This window comes from Cyprinus carpio, chromosome B5 (genome assembly GCF_018340385.1).
Source record: "Cyprinus carpio isolate SPL01 chromosome B5, ASM1834038v1, whole genome shotgun sequence".
Lineage (NCBI taxonomy): Eukaryota > Metazoa > Chordata > Actinopteri > Cypriniformes > Cyprinidae > Cyprinus > Cyprinus carpio.
This window is the reverse complement of record NC_056601.1, coordinates 5925470-5951299: the sequence shown is the minus strand read 5'-3', so window position 1 is coordinate 5951299 and position 25830 is coordinate 5925470. Positions and strand designations below refer to the sequence as shown.

Sequence of the window (25830 nt, the reverse complement as noted above, 5' to 3'; positions counted from 1 at the left end):
ATGAGATTACTCTGTCATAAATACTGTGCACCTGTTGAGTAAGTATTAAAGGTAAACCGCATAAAAGTTCTTGGTTTTTAGGTGAACATTCACCTGTTAGCTGGCTTATAATAAATATGAATTATGAAAAACGATTGATTGCAAAAGTAAATCATATCATAATGACCATTTGATTCAAGTAAAAGCTATATTTCTTTTGGATAAAGAAGCCTTAATTTTTATAAAGGAAATCCATTGATAACTAATTTAAAAAAAATTAACCTGTAACAGGGTTTATACACTTACCTGCAGTGTATGCAAACATTTACCACAAAAGATTCAGGATGACAGAAGACAAATTACGACATGGATGGTGTGTCAGAAACATGTTTGACTGGAACAATGGGAGTGGTAGGAAAAGCGATGAAGTTTGAGACTTAAAGGGATACTCCATCCCAAAATGAAAATTTTGTCATTATTCACTTACCCCCATGTAGTTCCAAACCCGTAAGAGCAGGTCATATGGTATTTTAAAGTGTCCTAATATTGTGTTGGAGTCCCCTATAACAGGTTTAAATGCATCTAAGGTTAGAAAACATTGTAAGTTTCTCAAAATATACATTTAATATTAGAGTCATTTGCCAATGATTTCGAAACGATTCGTTCCAAGCAAGTTCGGAGCAAACCCCTCCCTTCCATAAGCCTACTCTGCTCTGATTTGTCAGCTGGACAAGCCTGTTGTGATTGTCACAGAGAGGAGTCATTGAGCCAGTTAGCCAGAGCTACCATTGACAAAGCACCTTTACATAAAACAGTGTAGTGCTCCAATCCGTTCTTATAATGATGACATAAAATACAAAAACACTTATGCAAGCGAATCATGCCCACAGCTAAAGTTAAGCTGCTAAACTGTGAACACTTGGTGGATACGTTAGCCAAGTGCTAACGTGACTAACTGATGAAACAATACAGTTTGTAAACCAAGATATGTCTGCTGTAATGTTTGAAGAACGACAGACAAAATACGCTCCGTCTTAATTTTTAATCAGAATGCAGAACAGTATCACAGGAGCAGCAGCTCTCCCACATTAACCCTATAACTGCGTGCAGCAAAATAATCAGCAATTTCACAATGATTATAAAGTCTGTTTGCTACACTACATTCTTTAATTATTAAATAAAGTAATGAGAACAACAGAATACAATAATCGACACATTCTTAGGAAATAGTGGGTTCACAGCGAATTATCAGAACTACTTTAGTAAGACAGTAATATTGTGCTTTACCTCCAAACCTAAAGCTGTATACATCACATATTAGCACAAAAACTTGATATTTTGAGCACTCAACTGAAAATGTATACAACGTATAAATTATAAATTGTACTTACAGGTTGTGGTTCGGAGAGCTTGTTAGTCCAAATTAAGAAGATTAGAAACCAATGAAGATAAAAGCCAAGATTAGAGAAGAAGTCCTTGGTAAAATGACATGCACACAACAAAATGTTCGAATTGTATTTCTGTGGTATCCTTGAACACAGCGTCTTCTCAACATCATGTAAACACACTAACTAGCGGAAGTGTTTGTGGGCAGGTCAGACTCAGTTTGTATTTCGTGGGCAGGCGGGATTATGCAAATGTGCTACCCAGTGACGTGTACTGGTAACAGGCAAAAGATTCGAAAATATGACGACTCGTTAAGGTGATTCAGAACCGTCTCTCTTTTGTCATACCGTCTCTATTTATCATGCACTTTTTTGGATTAACAACTGCAGATTGTTTTCATTTAAGGATAGCTACATTATAAACTGCAAAAAACATGACATAAAAAAATATACAAAAAACTTTTTTTCAAAAACCCATATGACCTGCTCTTTAAGATATTTTGGATGAAAACCAGTAGGTTATTTTTGTTTTCTTTGTGTACAAAAAGTATTCTCGTCGCTTCATAACGTTGCAGTTGAACCACTGATGGCAGATGGACTATTCTGACGATGCTTTTCATACTTTCCTGGACCTTGACACTGATATTTATTTGGCACCAGAGCCGGCCCTAGACCTTTGGGGGCCCTAAGCGAAATTTGGTTGGAGGCCCCTTTGACCGTTTTAAGTAAAGCCTAAAGAAAAGCAATGACTACCTTATTACTATACTGTACATATTATATCTACTATGTTATTTTTAAATTTTTAGTCTATTAAATTATGTTTTAATTATTCTATGTATGCTGTATGTTAATTATCTTTTTTACGCTGCTGGTCCTGAGTAAGTATTTCATTCTTATGTGGCAACATGTACAGAATGACAATAAAAGACCTTGAGTTCTTGAGTTGAGTTCCATGTTTGATGTCTAACAGGAAAATTATGACACCACTGAGCTGAATGGCAGTGAAGTGCAATGAACACACACTGATGCTTGCTAACTTGCTAAATAAAAAGACTGATAAAGTGATTTTCACTGACAATCAAAGAAAACATTTTTAATTGACACCAGAGTGTAAGAGGCACAAACAACAGCCTATATATAATTTAAATGAAATAGAGCAAATAGAATAACATTTAAATAAAATATTATATAAAATAAATAATAAATAGAACATTTAAATGTTTGAATTTTTCAAATAAACAAAATTAACAATAACATCTAAAACACCACAAACAAGATTACTAGTAACAATAATAAGAATAAGGTAACATTTCAATAGAACTATTAAAATCCAATCTTGTGTATTTGTGTGCGCGCACATGCATACATGGTCTCCTTGGAAAAAAGTAATTTGCTAAAAAACAAAAAAAATGAATTAAAGGTTGTTTCAGCGATATCAGGCCCAAAAAAGGCCCAACCACAAATGATCACATTCATCTAATCTTTCCTAACGATCCGCTAGCTGCCTGCCTCATAAGCATGCCGTCAAAAAAACGCGTCTCTGTAGGCAGCCTAGGCTCTGAGATCTGTACACAAAAACAATTGGTTTCACCAACCACTCAAAACCAAAACAAATAGTGTTCCAACCAATCACCGACAGGGGAGGGTGTTATGAGGTTTTGCGCTCGTGCACGGCAGCACGCGAAGTCGGAGAACACAAGCGCAAAACCTCACAACACCCTCCCCCTGTAAGTGTTTGCATCCCAATATAAGACTTTTAGACTGCAGATTCTCCATACAGGTATCGGGAAATTAAGCCTACAGGTTTACATGCCTTTATCTTCTTGCTTCTTCTCTTCTTCTAGCCACTTCTCTTGTCGTTTTTCATGGCCAGAAAGATATTTTCATTTCTTGTCAGACATCGTCGACGTCGGAGTAACTGACTGACAGACACTGACCAGGTGACGAGTGACATCATAGGGGTCAGTCAGGGTCAAGATTCGCGGGGAACTCGCCATAATAAAGAACTAAATAAATAACAACTGTGCTTATCATGATGCCTGATAAAGAACGCTGTAGGCCCTTTTTTTTTTATTTATCTATTTTATGTTACTTTTGATGTATGATTTTTTTTACCCACTAGCTGGCAGTGACTCTAGGGGGCCCTCTGCTGGCCACGGGGCCCTTTGCAATTGCAAAGGTCGCTTAGTGGCTTGGCCGGCTCTGTTTGGCAGTCTATGGGACAGTCACAAGCCTACTGGTTTTCATCCAAAATATCTTAAATTGTGTTCTGAAGACGAACGAAGCTTTTACGGGTTTGGAACGACATGGGGGTAAGTGATTAATGACAACATTTTCATTTTGCGGTGGAGTAACTCTTTAAGAGAGAGTACCGTTGTTATGACGGGTGGCGCTGTTGATTTATTGGCTGTGAGCGCTCTCGAGGACTGTGTAGAATAGGAGAAGAAATGTCAACACTGCATGATATTCTGAATGGGACTCCACAAGGAAGTGTAATTAGTCCAATTTTATTCAATATAATGATTAATGATATTTATGAAAGAGTTAAACCAAGTATGGGGAAGGCACTATATGCAGATGATGGTGCAGTGTGGAAAAGAGGTAGGAACTTAGGGAATGTAGTCAAAGGAATACAAGAATCAATAAATGAAGTTGAAAGGTGGTCAGTGGAATGGGGACTGAAGTTTTCAGTATTAAAGACCCAATATATGGTTTTCACAAAGAAAAGGAAAGTGGAGCAAATTACTTTGAAATTGTACGGTCAATTATTAGAAAGAGTGACAGAATTTAAATACCTTGGGTTAATATTTGATGGAAAACTAATATGGAATAGACATATTAAGAAAATTGAGAATAAATGTAAAGGAGTAATAAATTGCATGACATCAATAGCCAAATATGAGTGGGGAGCAAGGAAAAGCAAACTACTAAATGTATATCAAGCCTTAATACGGTCAAGTTTAGATTACGGATGTGTAGTGTATGGTGCTGCAGCAAAATCAGAGCTAAAGAAGTTGGATAACGTACAGGCTAGGGCACTTAGAATTTTGTTGTGGAGCAATAAGATCAACCCCTTTAGATGCCATTAGGGTTGAAATGGGAGAGATGCCACTAGACTTAAGAAGGAAAAAGCTTACAATGATGTACTGGGTTAATTTACAGGGTTGCAATAAGAGTCATCGCACACGAGAAATTTTAAATGACTGTTGGGAATATAAAAAGAATAATGGGAATAGTTTTGGATGGAAGTATAAACAATGGGTTAAGGAATGTGGTCTGGAAAATGTAGATATTTGTTCCAATATGCCATTAAAAGGGGTATCGGTGTGGAATATTCCTGAACCTAATGTTGAAATGAGATTGCTGGAGGATCGGGAGAAAGCAGAAGATAGATATTCTAATAGTTATGAAATTAATGGTTTTATGAGAGAAAATTTTTATTCTTGTATACAGATTTATACAGATGGATCTAAAGACCCAGTTGAACAAAAAGTGGGAGTAGGAGTATATATTCCAAAATTTGAGACAAAAATAAGTTTAAGGTTGAGTGATAAAATGTCTGTATATTCAACAGAACTAACTGCTATAATAGTAGGGTTGCAGTGGTTAGAGGAGACTAAACCAAATAGGATGCCAACTGTAATTTGCTCAGATTCTGCATCAGCACTTAAAAGTATATTGTCAACAAAAACTGACAGAGAAGATCTGCTAGTAGAAATTTATACATTATTATATAGGTTGAACATAGAGGGTTTAATTGTATACTTTTGTTGGGTGCCGGCACATATTGGGATAGTAGGAAACGAAATAGCGGATAAGTTAGCAAAAGAAGCGTTAAGGAAAGAATTGATAGATATTAAGATACCTTTAGGAAGAAATGAAGTTAGATCAATAATTAACAGAGAAATAACAAAAATATGGCAACAAAGATGGGATAGTAGCAGTACAGGTAGGTGGTATTATAGTATTGTTAAGTCAGTAGAGAAAAAAGAATCGTGCTATGGAAGGCATAGAAAAGAAGAAGTAATGATTTCTAGACTAAGGATGGGGCATACAGGATTAAACTCAACACTGGCATTAATGGGAAAACATGGAAATGGTATGTGTGATGAATGTGGTGTGGTTGAAACAGTAGAACATGTGTTTTTTAAGTGTAGTAAATATGAAGAACAGCGTAGTGATCTTTTTAAAAATATAAAGAACAGGTCAGTGAGTATAATGGATTTATTGGGAAAGGGTTTGAGTGATAGACAGAGGTTTAAGGACGTGATAACATTTTTAGAGCTTACAGGACTAGATCACCGGATCTAGAGCCTGAGGAGAAGGAGCAAGTAGCTCTGATCATCCTGGAGGTTGAGGAGATCAGTGTGGAAGCTGGAGGAGCTGAACACGCAGCGTCAGCTGAAGCTTGGTATCTGATCCTCTGGGATGTTAAAGGGATTTAAAATTTTTTTTTTTTTTTTTTTTTTTTTGCAATTCAGATCCATTATTCATGTGGGCAAGGTATACAGTAGGTGGCGGTAATTCTCCTAAGGAGTGAACGGCCATAAAACGGAAGGAAGAAGGAGAAGAAGAAGAGGACTGTGTAGTGATTGGTTGAAAGAGTGCGTTACGTCAAGCGCTCGCGCGGAAGTACCGAGGATTGGAAAATAGAGGTTATGCTGCATAGAGCACAGCGGGAGAAGGAGACATTTAACGTTACCTGTAAATACAGTAAGGTATTTGCTGTACTTGAATTGTGTTATATGTGCATTTCAATATATAGTTTATGTTGTTCTTAATTCTAATTGTTAGTATCCCTCAAGTAGAACATGTTGTGACAGAATGGACTGTTTATGACTGTAAACAGCGACGAGAATACTTTTTGTACACAAAGAAAACAAAAATAATCGTTCTTGAATATTTAATTCTCTAATATTTATATTTTAGTGTCTAGCGGTTTGCAGAATGTATATGAAACTTATCTAATTAGACTTGCATTAGTTATATCAGTTATATCCAGCTGTCATGAATGACCACTCGACTCAGCACTCTTTGCAATGCTAGTTTGTGTTTTTAGCTAACGTTAAGACACGTTACGGGCAAAAACATTGTTTATTCATGCACTTTAATTAAAGATTTTGGTCTATTTTGATTTCATAACATGTCTTTTTTCAAACTAGTGGAAAGTAAATATACCAGATAGATATGTGTTTATATTATAACTCTTTTTTTTTTTTTACATTTTTTATTTTATTACACATCTATTTGCATCTAATTTCAAATACAATATCTTTAAAAGGGATTTGATCAAAATTAGTTTTTTTTTTTTCATGCAGAAATAAGAGAAAGAAATTGTAAGACATATTCCATTCAATAGCACTTCCATAAATCACACTTTCCAGTTTTATTCCTATCATTTTTTTTAAAATGATCTTATTTGTTTCTGGGTGTTGACAATATCTCCTGATTCATGGAGCGATTATAAAAAAGACACCCCAACACATATCCTCTATAAAAACCCTGAACTCTGATATGTCAACAAAATGAAAGGAGGACTTTTGAAAACCTGGCTTTATTCTGTTCTAGAAATGTAGATTGTTTAAACATCATAACATTTTAGAAATCTTGTAATACAGTTGTTTTATTGTACCATAATCAATCAACTGAGAAAGTATGATGTTATATAATAGTTAAAAATATCACTGTATTTAGTTGTGTTGTCTTGTCTTAAATAGAAACCATTATGTTAACTTATGTTGACAAGTCCATGTCAAACTCTATACTTGTGTTGCAGAGTACAGCCATGAGCTGAGGCTCCCCAAACCCGCCTTTCTCAATGATGAACGACAAACTGGTGTTCCTGGGTCTCCTTTACTTCATCCAGGGCATTCCGTATGGCCTGCAGTCTTCTCTTCTCCCGGTGTACCTGCGTGGTGCTGGCCACTCTCTCACCCGCATCAGCCTCACCAAAATCCTCTATTTTCCCTGGGTGCTCAAGGTACTCTGGGCTCCTCTGGTGGACCGGACTGGCACCAAGCGCTACTGGTTAGTGGGCACAGTGGCTGGTCTGGCTCTCACCTGTTTGGTGAGTGCTACCATCTCACCTGATGTTCAGTACATAGGTGTAGCAGGCTCTCTGCTCGCCATGAACGTCCTGGCATCAGTGCAGGACATTGCGGCGGACGGAGCGGCCGTGCGGCTGCTCAGGGGGCAGGGGGAGCTGGGTCTGGGAAACACTGTGCAGGTTGTGGGGTATAAAGCTGGCTCTGTGTTTGCTGGAGGGGGGCTCCTGGCTGTGATTGACGTTGCAGGCTGGGGCTGGATGTTCGCACTGCTGGCCTGTGTTTACGGTGGTGTTGCTCTGTTCGTATGGGGCGCCCCGGTGTTGGATGGAGAGTCGGCGTGGGGACAGGGAGAGGGACGGAGAGGGTCAAAGGATGTGATGCAACCCTGGAAGGTGTGGAGGAAGCTCTTGTCTGTGCCAGGAACGCCATGGATGATGTTCTACGTTCTCACATACAAGCTAGGTAAGATATTTGTCGTAATTCAACATCAGATAGATTGAGTTAAATGATTTGGAGATCTTAAAGTACATTTACAATTCGCTGAATAAGTTGAAACACACCTATTGTAGAGTACTGAACTGACTATATTCATACAGTAAAAAAAAACATGAAGTGTCATTTCTACATCACCAGACAGAACAGCAAAATTTATAAATTCACAATGCAAGTTTTTCCAAAATATATAACTTTCTCTCAGCCCCACTATTCTGATTGTACAAATAAATGAGTCACTTTCTTTATGAAAATGTGTAATTCTTTTAAATGTATTATTATTTTAAAAATAGTATATATGTGTACAGAATATATTTAATTGTATATAATAAAAAAATTAAATGTTAAAAATTATTTCTGTGCTCTGACAACTATAAGCAAGTATACAGTAATTCCTTATGTTATTTACCAGGAAAGAGACATTTTTATACAATATCACAATTTTTTTATCACAATATCACAAATTAATGTTATTATTCATTATCATGACTGACCATGAACTTGAAACGAAGTCATGGTAGTGTGTTGTTTGTCCACAAGATGGCAGTCTTGGCCTTTTCCATGCTTATTGTCACCTTATTCTCAATGGCTCTGAAGTCTCTAAACATCAGGAAATTATACACAGTTTGGTTACCCAGTTCAGTTCAGAGTTTATGTACTGACTGGAACTGATATTGAAATCTTTCATTTAACTTTGCACCAGCGTTTGACCACAAACCTCACTTCTGTGACATGACCTGAATCAGGAATATGTACATAAATAGCAGCTAATAAATCACTTTCAATGAGCTGAATGTTGTGTTTGGCACCAGAAGGGGATTATGTCTGGATTAGAGTCTCTTTGTGTCTGTGGTATTTTCATTGAAAACTGAATTTAGAAATTTGTGCTGCACTGCTTATGTCAGAGTATTTAGTCTGTGCTTCATTTGAGTGTAATATTTTGTTCAAAACAATTTAATCAAGAAACCAAACTTTGTGTGTTATGTGTATGTGTCTCTGGCAAATGCGAGAGAGGTGGCACTGTAATCGGATGAGCTTCGGCAGACAGGACAAGCGGCAGCACCCCTCTTAATCTGTCTTATAAGGTTTCTCCCCCGAGTGTCATTATAATCACTATTAAACAACACTTCGGATCACACAAACTAGTTTACTAATGCACTAACATCTTAAAAGTGTACAATGCAAAACATTTTTTTTAAACAGTATTTGTGTCTTTTCAGTAAAGATATATAAACATTTTTAAAATAATATTAATTTACTTGAAACTAATTTGCATAAGATATTAGAGAATATGTACATCAGAATATTTCAGAGAATACGTCCTGTATTAAGTTTCCTTTTCTTTTTCCATTGACAAAAATCAAAGTTTTTTTTTCTTTAATCTCATTAAACTTTTTTGCATGAATCTGACAATACTTTGTGCAGTTTATGCTTAAAGCCAAAAACAACAACAAACTATTTGCCAGTGGGATAAGAGCATAAACTCTCAAGAAAAATTCAAAATCTAGTGAAAAAAAGTCTAGCGAATATTTTATGCTGTTTTGTTTGTCATTTAAGTAAGTTTTTTTTTTTTTTTTTTTTTTTTTTTTTTTAAGGAGAGTGTATTTTTTTCTGAAAAAAACAAAACAAATGTATTGATTTTGCTGCATTTATCAATAAATATTCATATAAAACAATAAAATCACTTTAAAACTATTAACGCACGGTTATAGTAAATATTGAATATTTAGTCCGTTCTTAGAATCCACCATGCCTTTATATGGTCATTGTTTTATGTGATCATAAATATTACATAGGAATTTACAAACTAAAGTTCCCTGTTATTTACTACAGTTTTATTACAAGGTTTATTGAATTGTAGAATAATGTGTCCTTCTAAGATGACAAATCAATCACAACGTTGCATGCCATCTAGTCCCTCTATCGCATCGCAGGTTGTTACCAAAATGTGTTATATATATAGGTTCTATCAGCTCAAGCGTTGATAAATGGTGATGGGGGGACAGTGGTGGGATGGAGGGGGCTGGGATTGGGCCAGACGTGGAGCTTCCCTGGGAAGAGTCCAGCTGGAGGCGGGAGTGTTCTCATGGGGGTTAAAGTTGGATTCTCTATGGAAGTAGAAAGCCACTTTTGCTCTGTCTCTCTGTCTTTCACTCTCCTTCTCCAACTGTATATATACATAACACACACTCATACACACATGTATATCGCCTGATGCTGCCCTCCCTCTGTCCCGCACAGCAGGGGCCAGGGAACGGAGGGGTATGCGAGCAGGAGGCCAATATTTTCCAGAGGGAACGCAGAGGACTGCAGGGGGGATGAATTAATGAACACCCACCACATGGTCAGCTATGAGAGAGAGTGAAAGAGAGAGAGAGAGAGAGATGGTGGGGTGAAGGGGGCATCGGTTATGACGAGAAAAGGCGTGAGTAGAGAGTGATGGAGAATACAGAATTCCAAGAAAGAAGATGAGTAAAGTATGTGATGTCTTTTAGTTGACCTACATTGTTTCCCCATTGTCTGAACCATTGTGTAACTCGGGTGTGAACATTAAAACGCATTCTGTTTAGATATGTGAGCTTACAGTACATCACACTTTGAATAGGATGCATCTCCTTTCCCTATCCATACCACTGTATCTTCGCTCGCATTCACATAGTTAACGGTGCAAGTGATAGTTCTCGATGCTTTTGTTTCGTCCAAACAATTATGTCATTGTGTCCCAGAATGTAAAGGGAATAACCTAGACCTTTGCGGATTCTAACCTCAGAGGTCCGTAGAGACTTGGTATGGGGCTTGTCGGTGGTTGAGGAGCATTTACAATGGAGTTGTGTGACCTGCTCAAGTACACACAGATGCAGATACACACGGCATAGTGACCTACATGAACTGGGAGGGGCCCAGGTTCCTCAGGCTGTTCCCATGATGAAGACTCGAGACTTTGAGATGTATCGCAGTGCTGGTTTTAGTCAGCATCTCTAACACTTTTGAAGTTTAGTTGAGGTGATGTTTCATTGAATTGCATCCTCATGTTGCTCCAAAGCTGTATGGCTTTCTATTTTCTGTGGAACACAAAACATGAATATTTGGAGAATATTCCGGACTTTTTTTAATGCAATAAAAAATGATTATTATTATTTTTTAAGTAGTCCATTTGATTTATCCATTGTATTGTGCAGACTGAAATGTAAATCATTATTCACTGAAATTCTTCTTTGAGAACTGTGGTGTTCATGAGTATGGCGTTATTTGCTATATTTTGAGTGAAATTTAGAGTTAGATATTTCCAGTGAATCAGTTGCTTCACTGGATCAGGATCGGGCTCATGGATCAGGTTGATTCTCAATTCACTGACCGTTAACACCCTACTGAAAGGGAAGATCCCAGTAAATCACTTACATTTTAGTCTGTCCATCACACCAAACTATTATAAATCATGTGAGCTACTGATAATTTATGGTGCTTGTGCTTCCTTTTTGAGAATTTAAAGCTCCAGTCCTCATGCATTGTAATTGCATGTAAATAATATGTACCGTTCCATCTCATCCTGAATCTGTTGTCCATTTTTGTCTTCATCTGTTCCCTATTATCTATCGTTGTTAACCGAGGTGAACTGATACAGCATCTCTTCTCTCTCTCTTTCTCTCACTCCCCCCTTTCTCCTCCCAGTGCCTCCCCTTTCCTGCTTTCCTTCACTGTGTTTTTGTGGATGTCTAATGAAATCCCATGTGAAATGGACAATTGTTGCTCTGAGATTATTTATAGACATAAATAAGCAGCCTTGTTGTTTGTTTTCAATCCCTGCTTAAAAAATAATTAGTTTGAAGCAGTGTAGAAGAAAAAAAAAGACTGAAGCAGAATGCTGAAGCGCATGTCAAGCTGCGCATATGAGACAATCAGAAGCTTCTGAGCCGTTCAGTGATCATCTTTGGTGTTTTGTATACATTTACAATTCCATGTTGACACAATGTACACTATTTATTCTGCAGTGTTCCCTTTACATACATTTTCAACTGTATGTATTGTGATATTTTAGTGGAAATCCATATACTGTCTTTCTATAATAAAAAAGAATAATTATAAGGACATTTTTATTTTTTAAATAATTTTTTTTAAATAAAAGTATTATTAATATAACAGTTAAGTGTAGTTTATAAGCCTTTGTTACTGTGATTTTAATATGGTAATGTGTGGCCTCTGTGGTTCTGGTTTCTATGGTCTTCAAGTAAATTATGGTTATGCTGGAACTGTGTCAGATTTTCTCAAGGATTAAGCTATTTGATATTAGTTAAATCAGTTTTTAATGCTCTTTGTACAAACTGCAAAGTAAAAGTGACTGGCTCGTATGTGTTCATCCTTATATAAAACAGCATCCTTCTTAAACACACTGGACCTAAGTGGCATAGCTGCCTTATAGGAGGAAAAGATGCGCTGAATGTGAAAAACGAGTCCCATTGTTCGTTGTTGCCACCACATTACAGACTTTTACAAATTTAGTTCTACTGTCAGACTCAATCCCCCACAAAGAAAGCGATGTCAAAGCGCTCACGTGGCACTGTCAGCGACCGTAGCAGAACTCTGACAGAAGCGTCTGATTTTTGATTTGATTTTCTGTTTTTGTTTCTCACCGGTTTCATCCCGGGGACCCCGGAAGCGCAGTTTCTTTTTGACGGCGGTCTCAGAGCTGTCAGTCAGCGGGCTGTCTCACTGTCGAACTGAAGGCAGAATCCATAAATAATGACAGTGTCGTTAAATAATACACGGCGGTGGGTTACCAAGGCCTCTGTGCACCTGCTATCATGCAGCGACGCAGGACTCTGCGCAGCATTTTCACTGGCAGCTTTTGTTTTTGTCACATTTGTCTGGGTTTAAGTGACAAACGCTCTGGAAGGTAAGGTCTGTGAAAAAACGTGGCCTCTGCTCGGGTTATTACTTTTTTCCATTCTCAGATAACAAGTGTTTTGACTAAGTTTGTGTTGTGATCTGTGGATATTATCGGGAGTTTAACACTATTTTTTTAGAAAAGTCTGATGCAATGTGATAAGAATCCAGCGCTTTTTCAATAATCTGCTCAGATTTCTTGTTCTTCTTGTTCTCTTTATCTGAAAGAGCGTTTACAATCGTTGAACTGTGTGTATGTGCTGATGTAATCTTATATTTTCTGAACAGGTGAACAGGGGGCTATCACCATGTTTCCTCTCTTCCTGCTGGACCACCACATGACGGCCAGAGAGCTCGGGGTGTGGAACGGTGTGGTTGCCATGGCTTTTTCCATCTGCGGCTCATCAGTCGGGGGTTTCTTGCTCTCTCAGTACAGGTAGGGAGTGTGTTTTGTTTTGTTTTTTCAATAATAAAACGATGGTGAAACTGAGTCCGTTCTAGCTGCAACACCGTTTCCAGCCAAGTCACGCTTTGCCATTAATGTTGCAGGAATGGTGTTGGAAGACTTTGTTCTTTGGATTTCTCCTTACACCTTTTTCTATGCCCCCTCTCGCTTTATCGGTTTCTGTAGCCCACCATCTCTCTGTGAAAGAAACGCGTCCCTTTTCTTTTTCTCAGTGTTTTCTCACTACATCTCTCCATCCATCTCGGCCCCAGGCGCAAAAGAAGGAGAGAGAAAGCGATAGAGAGTGTGTGTGTGAGAGATAGAAAGAGAGATAGTAATGGAAGTAAACACAGCCTTTTGTGGGAGCTGAGAGTAAAACAGGCTCAGGTGTGAGCTGAAAGGCCTCCAGGATGCATAAGGTTGAATAGAGATATACTTGTTGCTGATACGTTGCCCTTGTCTACTGACCTGAGACCGGTTTTTACCAGTTATGTCTTGTAATAGTTAAGATAGGAGTTTGGTTGCCTAACAGTTCCAAGAGCAGCCCGAGTCGCTTATCTTCCTCAAGCGGTATTGACTCATAGGCCCACACACTTGTTAGTGTGCTCAGAGAAAGGCACGAGGAAGAGGATATTGGAGAAAGACATGTGCAGTGGTTCTGTCTTTATTTCAATCCAGACTTGAGGGCAGACATCCAGTCATGTATCAGAGTTTAAAGTGAAATGAAACTCTTCATACTGGACATTTGCCATTTGCTTTACCTTATGCCACCATGAAACAACATGCATTGTAACGCAGTTTTACAAACCACTGGAATGCATTACATGAGCTTCTGCTCTTGATGCTTACGTTGATGTATACTTTAGTTAAAACGATGTAATGTTGGTCTATTAAAAGACTGAGAGTAACGTCACCTTTAGTCTACTGTCTCTGTGAACTACAGTTCTCTAGCTAGCTAAACAAGTATTAGTGAGGTGATACAGGACCGCAGATTGATTTCATTTGGACAACAAATCATTTTTCTTTCATTTATATATACTACTGTTCAAAAGTTTATTTTTATTTTTTTTTAAGAAATTAATACTTCTATTCAGCAAATATGTATTGAATTGATCAAAAGAGACAGTAAAGACATTTATCATGATAAAAAAGATTTGCGTTTATATTAAGCAGCACAAATATTTTTAACATTTGTAATAACAAGAATTGAGTGTCTGTTTAAACTAAGTGCAATCCACCCAAGTTCGAATCCACCTTTTGCCAAAGTTATTTTTTTTTCACCTCCCTTTTCAAATCTCATATCACATCAGAAAGGCATTTATTTTCAATAAAAATTAAGGAAATAATTGAAAAGTTCGAAAAGAGTTTCGGGTATAGGGTGGGTGTCCCAATAAGGTGGCATCCATTTAATAATTTGAATTAAAATTATAATCTACACTCAATACGTCATTATTGCATATTGTTTTATAATTCACTACAATACTGAGGTGCAGATAAGTGCCACTATTTGCAGTTAGTAGAAAATCCTGCTATTTTAACATACTGTAAATAGAATTTATATATTTGCCCTTAGGGCCAGATTTACTAAACAGCGCAAATTAGCTTTATTATGTGCACATTAAAGAACACGGACACATCCAGATAATTTCCATAATGACCAGCGCAATCTACCAAATTACATGCTTTTTTGGCTGTTAAATAATGGCGCAAATACCAGTAATTTGTCAAGTGCAAATGTTAGTAAATCGTGTTGCGTGATCCATTTTAATACTCTCCTCCCATAAATTTTGCGTCTAAAAGGGAAACTCCCACAAATGCATATTCAGGAAGGTCAGGCACAAAAATAACTGTGTCCATGCCTTTTCCATGATAATTCTTCACTGCGCGTCTTTAGTAAATCCTGACTGTATTATTTTGACGCCATAAGATGGTTTGCACTGACGCAAGCTGTTAGAAAATCTGGCCCTTAGTGTAAATAGCATATTACTAAGAAAATACTGCTATTTTCACTTAGTGTAAATAGAATCCATTGCCTCTATCTCTATTTACACTTAGTGCAAATAGCCGCTGTCTAACAAGAAATATTTATTGAGCATCAAATCAATTTATTAGAATTATTTAGGAAACTAAACATTTTGCATTTTCTGTAATAAGGCATTTTTAAAGATATTTTTGATAAAGATATTTAATTTTAAAGATAATTTGAATACGAACAAACTTTTCTAACTCAGAATTTAATTGAGTTGTCCAGTTTCTAAATTTACATCCGAGCAAATATCCAAACAATCACAACTTGCACTGTTTAAGCAGTGCATAAAATCTTGCATAAATGAACATGCCTTCAAAATACCAGGTGAGTGGCACATATGTGCAGTTCTAAAACGTGATAAAATCACAATCAGAGTTAAATATTTGCTCATATTGTCTTGCCTCTCTTTCTTTCCCTTTCTCTGTAACCTCTCCCTCTCTCTTTGGTACCTTCATCCTTTTTTTCCTTCTTTTGGTCTCTCTCTCTCCCTCTCTATGCTAAAGGCAGTGTCGGTGAATGGGGAGGAATGTAAAGTTTCACACGCAGGGAGCTCGTTCATTCGACACAGTCGTGCATTCAGGCCTTGCTTCCCACAGATCGGGTTTCTGCCGTTGTCTGTTCAGGGCCACTAAAAGCTAATTTGGACACTTATCCCGGCCCCATCTGAAATGCTTGAGTGGCCGAAAACTGACCCCCATACAATGATCGCCATCAGCAATCTGAGAGTACGAATCTTATCGGGCAAACTGCTCGTGTGATACGCCTGTTTTAGACTCGTTTTCGATCTCTCGCACCCTTCTCTCTCGCTCTCTGACTTGCTCATTTTCCTCTTTAAGACTGTCTGTCTTTCTTACAGCTCTCTTTCTCTCTCTCTCCTCTCATCTGAGTGAAATATGAAAGAGTGTTATTGAGTGGATACAGGGAGGGTGTTTGCATGAGAATGATGGCAGATTGGCTTTCTGTCTGACCGGCTGCTGTTGTTGACTGGGTTCATCTAGATCTGAAAGGCTGGTTTAAGATGACAGACGATTCCTTACTCTTCTCTTAAAGTCCAGTTGACCTTTACCCGCATCTCCTTCTCTCTTTCTCGACTCGTTTTCTCTGTCAGAGGCCTCAGGGTCTACTTGCATGGAAAGGACGTTTATATAAAGACACAGTTTTTACAACATTAAGGAAGAGTCAAAGTAATATTCATACAACAGTTATGCATTACTGATTAAAAATATAAGATGTGATATTCCAGACTCTGTGTTTGATTGACAGAGCCCTCCGGGTGTTCTGATTGGAGCTGGAAGAAATTGAGGTGTGTGATGGTCACTAATTAGCGGGGGGTTAATCAGCCCGTGGCTGTGGATCTTGGCGCGCTATTGATTATGTCGTGAAGGAAGTTCCCCTGAGGGATACTTAACTGTTAATAGAGAATCAATTAGAGTGTATAAGCAAACGCACTGCATGTAAGCATGTGTACAGGAGTGTTTTTCTGTCTCAGTGTGGCAGTCCTGTGTGTTTGACCCTCATTAATGTCCTACAATGACTGATCTGTAAAGGAGTAGCCTTTAGTTTGCTGTAATAAAATGTATTTTGTCTTGTTGATGTTCAATTACATTGCACTACCATTAAAAATGTTGGGGTTGGTAAGAAGTAATGCTCACCAAGACTGTATTTATTTGTGCAAAAATCAATTAAAAGCAGTAATGTTAAGGAAACTTTATTACAATGTTTAATTATTATTTTAATATATTTTAAAATGTACTTTATTTCTGTGCTGGCAAGGCTGAATTTTCAGTAGGCATTACTACAGTCTTCAGTGCTGATTTGGAGCTTAAGAAATGTTTCTTATTATTATCATTGTTGAGAATTGCTTCATATATTTGTAGTACATATTTTTTTTCAGAATTCTTAATAAATAAAAAATAGATACTCTAATTTATACAATAAAACTGAGTAGAAAATAGTTTTTTTTTTTTCAAAATTATGTCTTTCCCTCTCACTTTGGATTAATTTAACGTGTCCCCAACAAATAATAGTATTAATTTCTTAAAACAAAATTGAACTGTGGTGTATATTACATGATATTACATTATATTGCATATTTGTGGAGTTTGAGATAACATAACTGAACTTTCTGTCTTTTATGTCCTCAGTATTGGCATGCTAATGAGACGTGTGTTTATGATGCGGACTGTCAGCATGGTCTTCCAGAGCTCACTTCTCGTAGTGCTGGAGCCCTCGCCCTTGATGAAAGGTGAGAAATGCACATACATGTACACACTAAAGTATACAAACATGGTATTTTACCAGCATTGGTATTAGTGCAGACTTATTTTATTTTGCAATTCAATAAGATGCTGCTCATCTTTATGCTTTAATGTGTTTATTATTGTTTGTCTTGTGGGTACAGTTTGTTCGTAAGAGCCAGATAGCTCACTTGTACGTATATATATATATATGTGTGTGTGTGTGTGAAACTGACCTGTTCTCTTCTGAGCTTTCTACTGTTCTCCTGCATTTAAGCATCCATGGGGCCGTCTCTGGTTTCCAGTGTTTTCCACTGACAGGCTAAAGTGTCCATTTCAGCACCTTGCACAGAGTAAACAGGTGTGAATAAAACTCACAATGCTGCATTAAACAACAGCATGTGATAAAAAGGGAGAGTATTAAAATGAATGTCATTCAGACCAGTATAGAGCTCATCTCGCTGTAGTGAGATCAGAATAGAAAAGTGAAAATCAAAAGTTAATGTTTGAGATTATTTAAGTGTTTTTTGTTTGGTAATTTAACTATAAATAAAATCCAGATGGGTAGGATAAGACATTTGCAATATTTTTACGACAGAATTTAATTATCATCAAAGCTCAATATTTTTTTGCAAACAATGAGATCATCAAATGACAATGGCAAAAACTTTTTTGGTACTTACATGACAATTGGAGAATGTTTTCTATATACATATATTCATATATATTTTTTAATTATCATTAAAAAGGGGAAAAAATGGTCAGGTTAATCGGAAATTGACAATTGTTGAGTCTGTTCATAGACAGATTAATTTCAACAGTTGCTTAAGGCTCTTTATTTGTTGCCTTAGGTGTCTGTTTTAATATAAAAACCAAGTACCAGAGGCTGATATCTAATCAAAGCCGAACTTTCAGTATTGATCCAACCTTAGATCAACATTCTCTCTTTTCTGAAAAATTATCTTGAACTTGTATTCAATGAATCTTCTGTAAGACTCCTGTAGATCTGTTCTGTTAACCGTCATCATAGTCCTAGTGCTTGGATTCAGCACAGTTTGTGCAAAATTTTATTCATGAGCAGTATAGAAGTGATCATACAGAAGTTATGTCAAACATACTCTCTCCCGGTTCAACTTGCTTAAGTGGATTTGCGTTTCTGTTTCTGTCTGCAGAAGCCAACTCTATTTTACCTTGAGTATTCTCACAGCTCGCTTTGATAAATGAATAAACCCATATTCAAACCCTCTGCCTGTTTCTCTTTTTTTCTTTGTGCCGTCTCTTTCTCTCACAGGTGCTTTGAATGTTTATTTAATGAAAATGAAAAAAAGGAAATGGGGGAAACTCTTGCGTTTTAGCTGTTTTACTCAGTATTTTTTGCCACTGTATTACTTCTTCCCTAGGATGTCGTGGCTTTTTAGTCAAGATGTTTTTGTCAGCGAGCTTCTGTTTGACAACTCCCTCATCTCTCTGTCTTTCTTATTCTCTCTCTCCCCATCTCTCTTTCTGCCGCTCTCCCAAACGAAATGGAACAAAGCTCTCTGTACCCCATCTAACCCCCCTTAAAAAAAAAAAAGATAAAGTTCTGCAGAAAATATTTTTCAATATTGTATGAGACTGGATGCCTCAGAAGAGCTGATTTTCCTTCCTGTGGTTCCTGGGTAAGTAATGGAGAAGTCTTGTTAGGCAGAACTAAACATTTCCAGTGAATAATTCAGATGGAGCTGGATGTGAAAGCTTCATGATTTTTTTTTTTTTTTTTTTTTTTTTCAGCAAATGGGCTTCTGGTAATGATTGATTTGAGATTCATGATTTTTAGAGGCATTAATGGTAGACTGTCTGTCTCATGCCCTGGGTGGACGTTACTGTGAATGAAATAATCAGCTTCAAAAAGGCCAGAAAAGACACTAGATCCTAAGTGTCATCATGTAGAGTCAGATTTGAGTGTCTGTTAAGTTTAACTACTAGTCGTTTGACATGGTTCTGTCTGCATAAATAATAATCTGGGAGAGCTCAGTTTGATAACTAGCAAGTCCTGTTTCTTCTAACATGGGTATGACAGTGTTGAGTATGAGTAAGCAGACACTGTAAGACCATCACTCTTAATACGTTTAAAAATTCTCCCAATTTCTTGTTTTCTGTCATGTTGGTGCATTGTTTTCCTGTCTGTAGGTCTACAGAGATTCTCAAAGTTTCTTGTTTTCCGTCATGTTGGTGCATACTTTCCGACTGTTCGCAAAATTCAGTTTTCACACAGACATAACAAACAACATGAAGGAAAGGCTTGTGGTCATTTTGCACTGATTTGCACAGAACAGTTAAAAAACGTAAGAAAAAAAAAAAACTTGGAGATGATGTGGGCGACAGGTCTTTAATTTTATATTTTACTTTTATTTTTGGACTCCTTTGTTTTGTTTTTTTGTTTGGGTCTCCTGATTCCGACTGTTTTGTTACCTTTCACAATTTTATTGCTCAGTGCAGCGTGCATATATAATTCATATGCATTTCAGTAACTGTCTGCTTTAGTTTAGCTACCAAATTGGACAAAAGAAAGATACATTTGGCTGTCAGAGGATTATTGGTGCCCCCAGCCCATCCTTCAGGTCTTTTACACTTCCAGATTTCAGAAATGGGTAGGAAAAATAATTTTGGACCCTGTTTGAGCATTTAGATGATTGTGACTTTAGATTGAGCACCAGAACATCCAGCCACAAGAGCAGCCTCTTCCCACAGGCCCTATTTCTTGTGAACAGCTAACACCATCAAATCTTCAGTGCGATATTTCAGAGACATTGTGCATTTTTAATTGCAGTATGTAAATTTGAAGACACAAATTCAAACTTGACAAGAAGACAAGAACACGCTGCAATGGGCAGTACTGTATTAATTTGGATTGTGTCCTCTTTCTCCCTCAGGTATGGCAGTGCTGAGTCTGAGTTTGCAGCATTTCATAGCAGGTCTCATCACCACTCTGACGTTCACCACAATGATGAACTGCACACAGAGAGCCGAGGAGAGCATACAGGTATCACACGTTACCCTCTTCAGCTGACCACAGCTCTTCATGCTTCCTGACAAATAAGAGCAAACTGCTTAATGGCATCACACATGTTCACCTAAGGTCAACAGCGTGACAAATGTTTTGTGTTTCTCTTCAGTTTCAACAGTCAAACTCTGAAGACAACAAAACATGCATCTTACAGTTTTTGCTAGTTGTTGACAGGTAGAGTCTCACAACAGGCCGTGAGCTGCAGAAAGCCTGAGAGTGTTTCCTGTCTGCCACATACGTGAGCACATCACAGCAGTCAAAAGCTCATTTATCTGTCAGTCAATAGCTTCACTCAAAGATCTGAGCAGTTTTCACAATCTCTTTAGCTCTACACGCCAACCCATTTCAACTCATCAATCACCTACAAAGCATATGCATCAGAAAGTATATTCACAATCACAGATTTGACATTTTTTTTTATTTTAATCTTCCTTTTTTTTATTTTGTCAAGATTATATATTTGGTTGTAAAGTAGCCCATTGGTTAGTTCACATGCTCTGACACATTCAGTTATGGTGCTCATGTGGGCAGTGCAAGTTTGAAACTGATTTGTGTTATTTCCCTGACCCTGTTCCCAAATCTTCTACATTTTCTTCTCAAGAAGGTCTTAACAGTAACAACTTTCAGTAACACTACCGTCCGAAAGTTTGTTGTTAGTAAGATTTATTTTAAAGATATTTGAAAGAGTTTTCTTAAGCTCACTTAAGGCTGCATTTATTTGATCTAAAGTGCAGTAAAACAGTAATATTGTGAAATGTTATTACAATTTAAAATAACTTTTTTCAATATATTTTAAATTTGAGATTACTCCAAGAGTCATGTGATCCATCGGCCTTCAGAAATTCTAATGTGTAGAAATGGGGCTCAAGGGACATTTCTTCTTATTTTCAATCTTGAAAACAGTTGTGCTGCTTAATATTTTTGTGGAAACAGTCAGACTTTTCCCCAGGATTTTTAATAAAGAGAAAGTAAAAATAAAAAAGAAGAGTATTATTTGAAATGGAATCCTTTTAAACACCCTTTTTTTTTTTCAACTTCATGCATCCTTGTAAAATAAAATAATTTCATTCCAAAAAATAAATAAAAAATCTGTTGGCCAGTCAGGCCAGCACCAGAAAATTATGCATTTTATTTATTTTATTTTAATGTGTCTGAAATATATAGTTATTTAGAAATAGATATTCAGAAATTGTTATTTTAATGTTATCCTTTTCCTAAAAAATAAAATATAAAAAAAGTTTTTAATATTTACAGTAATATCTGAGAATTGTACAACTTTTTATACAGATACAGTGTTTATGACTACCATGCTGCAAATCTACTGTATAAACAAAGATGACTTACAGTGCAAATGTTTGCAGTGCAAAAAGTAGCCTAATCAATGTCTTGTGTCTTATAAGTGCATGGGAATAAAGTAGCAGATGCATTTTGCATTTGTGCTTCTTATAATTCATATAGTTTCAAAGCAAACCTTATGCAAGGTGCATTAGGTGTGTATCTTATGTCAGCTGCTGCTTCTGTGTCACTTTTACAGTGTAAAGACATCTTATCTGTCTATCATTAAACAGTCCATCCATACCAGCTCTATTCTTCACAACAATCAGCCCCCTGTTTTGTCCCACTAATCTTGTGTTGCCTAATTTTTCTCCTTGTTAGTTCATTTGTTCATTCTTTCTATTTGTTTATTTACATGTCCCATAGATGATAAACTGTAGTTCTCACTGTTCATAGATATCTCTCCCCTCCCATGTTCTCTCGTTTCAGCCCCTCGTTCATCTTTGACATGATTGTATTGTCCTGTTTAAATGGGCCTGCACTGCTTGCATGTGATCTTTCACTGCTCTCTCAGCTATTTGTCACTCCATCAGCTCAATACGTGCTGAATTAATGGCACTAACGAAACTCATTAAACAATAAGAGAAGTGTATGTTTTCCCTCGGTCTCTAAGCAATTAAAAACTTCAGATTCACATTCTGAGGAAAATAACCAGGAGGAGGATTGTAAACTGTAGGTTAATTCAGATGTTCCTATGACATACATACCGTAGCGAGAGCAGCTTGTGTGTGTTTGTGTGTGTTTGTTTTAAGGTGGTTTTAGCCGACCGAAAACCGATACTGTGAATGTTTGGGAAAAGGCCCTGGAGGGAGAAACTGAACACCTTAAACAAGTTTGTAGGAATAAAGGTACTTCACTTAACTTTAGTGCTGGGGCCATGTGAAGGAACGGACTTGGCTTTGCTTTCCCAGCTTGTGTGCTAAGAGTATGGAGACAGTCTCTGGCGTCTAGACAGGAGAGACTAGGGATTCAGACTGCTCTTTGATCCTCCTGTTGGAATTGTTTTGATGTGAGGCAAAGTTAAAAATTGATAAATAAGTATCATGTTAAAAAGTCATCAGTTGCTTTGAAAAGTAACACATGTGAAAGGTCAAAAGCAAACATTTTAGTTGTATGCATGCTCACGTCACTTATGGCATCAACCTGAGTTTTTTCTTATGTTCTTCTCTCTATTGTTTCCTTTACTATCTCTGATCGTTCTGTCCTATGAAGACAAAAAAGGGCAATGATATTTAAATTAGGGAAGCACAGTGTATATTGGTTATCGGACAATAGTAGAGAAATTTGTAGCTTCTTGAAATTTTGTATGTTTATTTGAATTGAATTAGCATATTTTATTGTGCTTGATAATTTTCCCTATTTTTACATGGTTATCTTTGCCATCATCTAATGCTTACTTGAAATTCATGTATTTGTATTTAGCTTTGATATGTTTTATTTATAATTCTAAATTATAAAATTTTAGTTTGTTTAGTTACTAAGGCATTATTTTTAAATTTTGAAGTTTTTCATCAAATTGCTTTTTTTATTTTAAAATTAATTTCAGTCAGTGTTTTAGTTTCAAGTTTAACAAAACGTAACATCATTATGTTGTGATGTCTACATTTGCTTGTATTATTTAACATGAATGATTTTTTTATGTTTTCTTTTTAAATTATTTAAGCAAAATACTATGGAATTGTTGAGTTCTTTATCAGCCGTAGCATGAGAAACATTGGGTTTTTGGGCAGATTTTTAATATATCTTAATATAAATATCACTTGCATAATGCAGGACCTTTGCAGGATTTGAAAATATTTCATAAATCAGTGAATGAATGGCTAGTTTCATACACGGGTAACATCTGAATCTAGCCTTACAGCAAAACACATGTCCCTTTCTTCCTTTATAATTTACTATCCCTTTTTCATTGTTCTTGAGAAAATCCCACAAATTGTCAAAAGTTAATGCTAAAAGACTTTCTGTATTTTCCTCTCTCTCTTTGTCTATGTTCAGGCCACCCACTACAGTTTTCTGGCTACACTGGAGGTCCTGGGGAAACTGAGTTTTAGTGCCCTGGCTGGAGGTATGGTGGACACTGTGGGCTTTCCCATAGCTTTCGTCGTCTTCCTCTTCCTCACCTCCAGCAGTGCCCTGCATGTGTGGAGAGCCACAGAGACTGGCGTCCTGAAGGAGCAACTCAAAGAGCAGCCGCAGTGACCAGAGTTAGCCTATGAGAGAGAGTGTATGTCTGGGTGAGAGAGAGTGAAGTCCAATCTTATGTTTCACATAAGATACTGGTGACCAAATAGCCAGTGAAATGAATCTGTTGTTTTTATTTGTATTTATTTATAACTCAGCCAGCACTGATGTGACAAGAGCCGCACAAGCACTCTCACTGAAAGCCAGTACCTCTGCAAAATCTCATTTACACTAGCTTTAAAGGTACTTGCTTTTCAACAAGCCATCCTCAATTCAAAAAAAACTCATCCATAACAACAAGCCTACTAATATATCACAACAATGTGGTTAATCTATTAAGTTTGTAAACAGACAATGACACATTTATTCTATACAATTTTACTGGTTATAAAAGATCTATATCAGGGTCTAGTCAAGTTTGGTTTAGTTAATCACCCTCGTCATTTATACATTTCATTATATACAGCATGCATTCGCTTTAGAAATGCCTTTAGTTCGATGATGCCTAAGGTGTCTGATGCCCTCTGACACCTTAGATACAATTCCATCGGCTTATTGACCATTCAGCAACACATTGGGAACAGTATGAACACTGAATTATGGTACTATGCTTAGTGGAGTGCATTTTTGTATTCTCAATGCAATACTTAAATTAAAAGGGTCATATCATTGAAAATTAATATTGCGTTAAATTTAAGTTGTGTATGATGAAAAAGCACTGTACCTTTTTACAGTATTATACATACATTGTGGAGCACCTGAAAATCCTTATCCTTCCTAGGATTATTAGGAAATGTAAGGAAAAAGTGGACCAGCAGCAAATGTGATATCAAGATGGTGTCTGAACATCTTAAAGGCACACCAGCAAAAATCAATGGTCGAAAATGGTCATGACCAACTTAATTGGGACTTTTTCGATGCAGAAAACTTGACTAACATTGTAAGTGGACCTCAGGGAAAAATTGATTCGAAAAAGTATGATGTGACCCCTTTAATGACTTTAAATACGGTACACTGTAACAGTTAAACTCATCAAGCTCATTTTTTTGAGCCGATACATGTTTTTTTGAAATGTTTGTTTTTGTATGAGTTGTCTGCATTTCCTATGCAATAGCACAAAATTATTCATGGTTATTACATACAACTTTGCTTCTCGCACATGAAAAAAAAAAAATTATTAAATTGCCTTATTATTTTTATTATTATTATTATTATTATTTTAAAGATTTACTACAAAGCCAAAACATGTGGAGCTATTGTTGAGACTATGTAGGGATATGTGTGGGATGTCAGTTTTGGAGGGGAGTTCAATTTCAGTTGCGGAAAAGATCATCAAATGAAACTGCAGCTGTTCATGTATATAGTGCAGTTACAGTATATGTTTTCCATTCCTGTTGAAAGCACAACAATATAGTATAGTACTATAGTATAATCTATCTAATCTTCTTTTTTGCATTTGTTTTCTTGGAGAAATAGAAACAGTCAGTCCCAATTAAATGCTACATTTTAAAAATGGTTACGAGGTCATAACACTTTATGAAATAAGTGGAAAAGCTATGGCCAATTGATGGTTATTTTGTCATTAAATCCTCTACTAAGCAAAGCCCTTACCAAACAAGCCATTTTTGTCATTTTAGCTTGGACTAAAAGAGACTCAAAAATAAAAGCTATTACTGAACCCCGAGTGTCTGCGCATTTATGAGTTTATCAGACAAAAATTCAAAGCCATTAGTCTGTGTTATTAAGAGATTCTGGGCCATACCACTTACCCTT

At 36.7% G+C, this 25830-nt stretch overlaps 1 protein-coding gene across 2 annotated transcripts; it reads left to right on the top strand.

The window, feature by feature from the left end:
* The first annotated feature begins 5947 nt into the window (after positions 1-5947).
* mfsd3 (major facilitator superfamily domain containing 3) lies at positions 5948-24276 on the top strand. Of its 2 annotated transcripts, none has more exons than XM_042723870.1 (6): positions 5948-6082; positions 7141-7873; positions 13073-13220; positions 17403-17503; positions 20408-20517; positions 23872-24276. In XM_042723870.1, the coding sequence occupies exons 2-6, from the start codon at positions 7183-7185 to the stop codon at positions 24073-24075; spliced, it is 1254 nt and encodes a 417-aa protein (XP_042579804.1). In that variant the 5' UTR covers positions 5948-6082; positions 7141-7182; the 3' UTR covers positions 24076-24276. The 2 variants fall into 2 exon arrangements, with proteins under 2 accessions (XP_042579804.1, XP_042579805.1); XM_042723871.1 differs by having other exon boundaries at positions 5953-6077.
* Positions 24277-25830: the final 1554 nt, after the last annotated feature.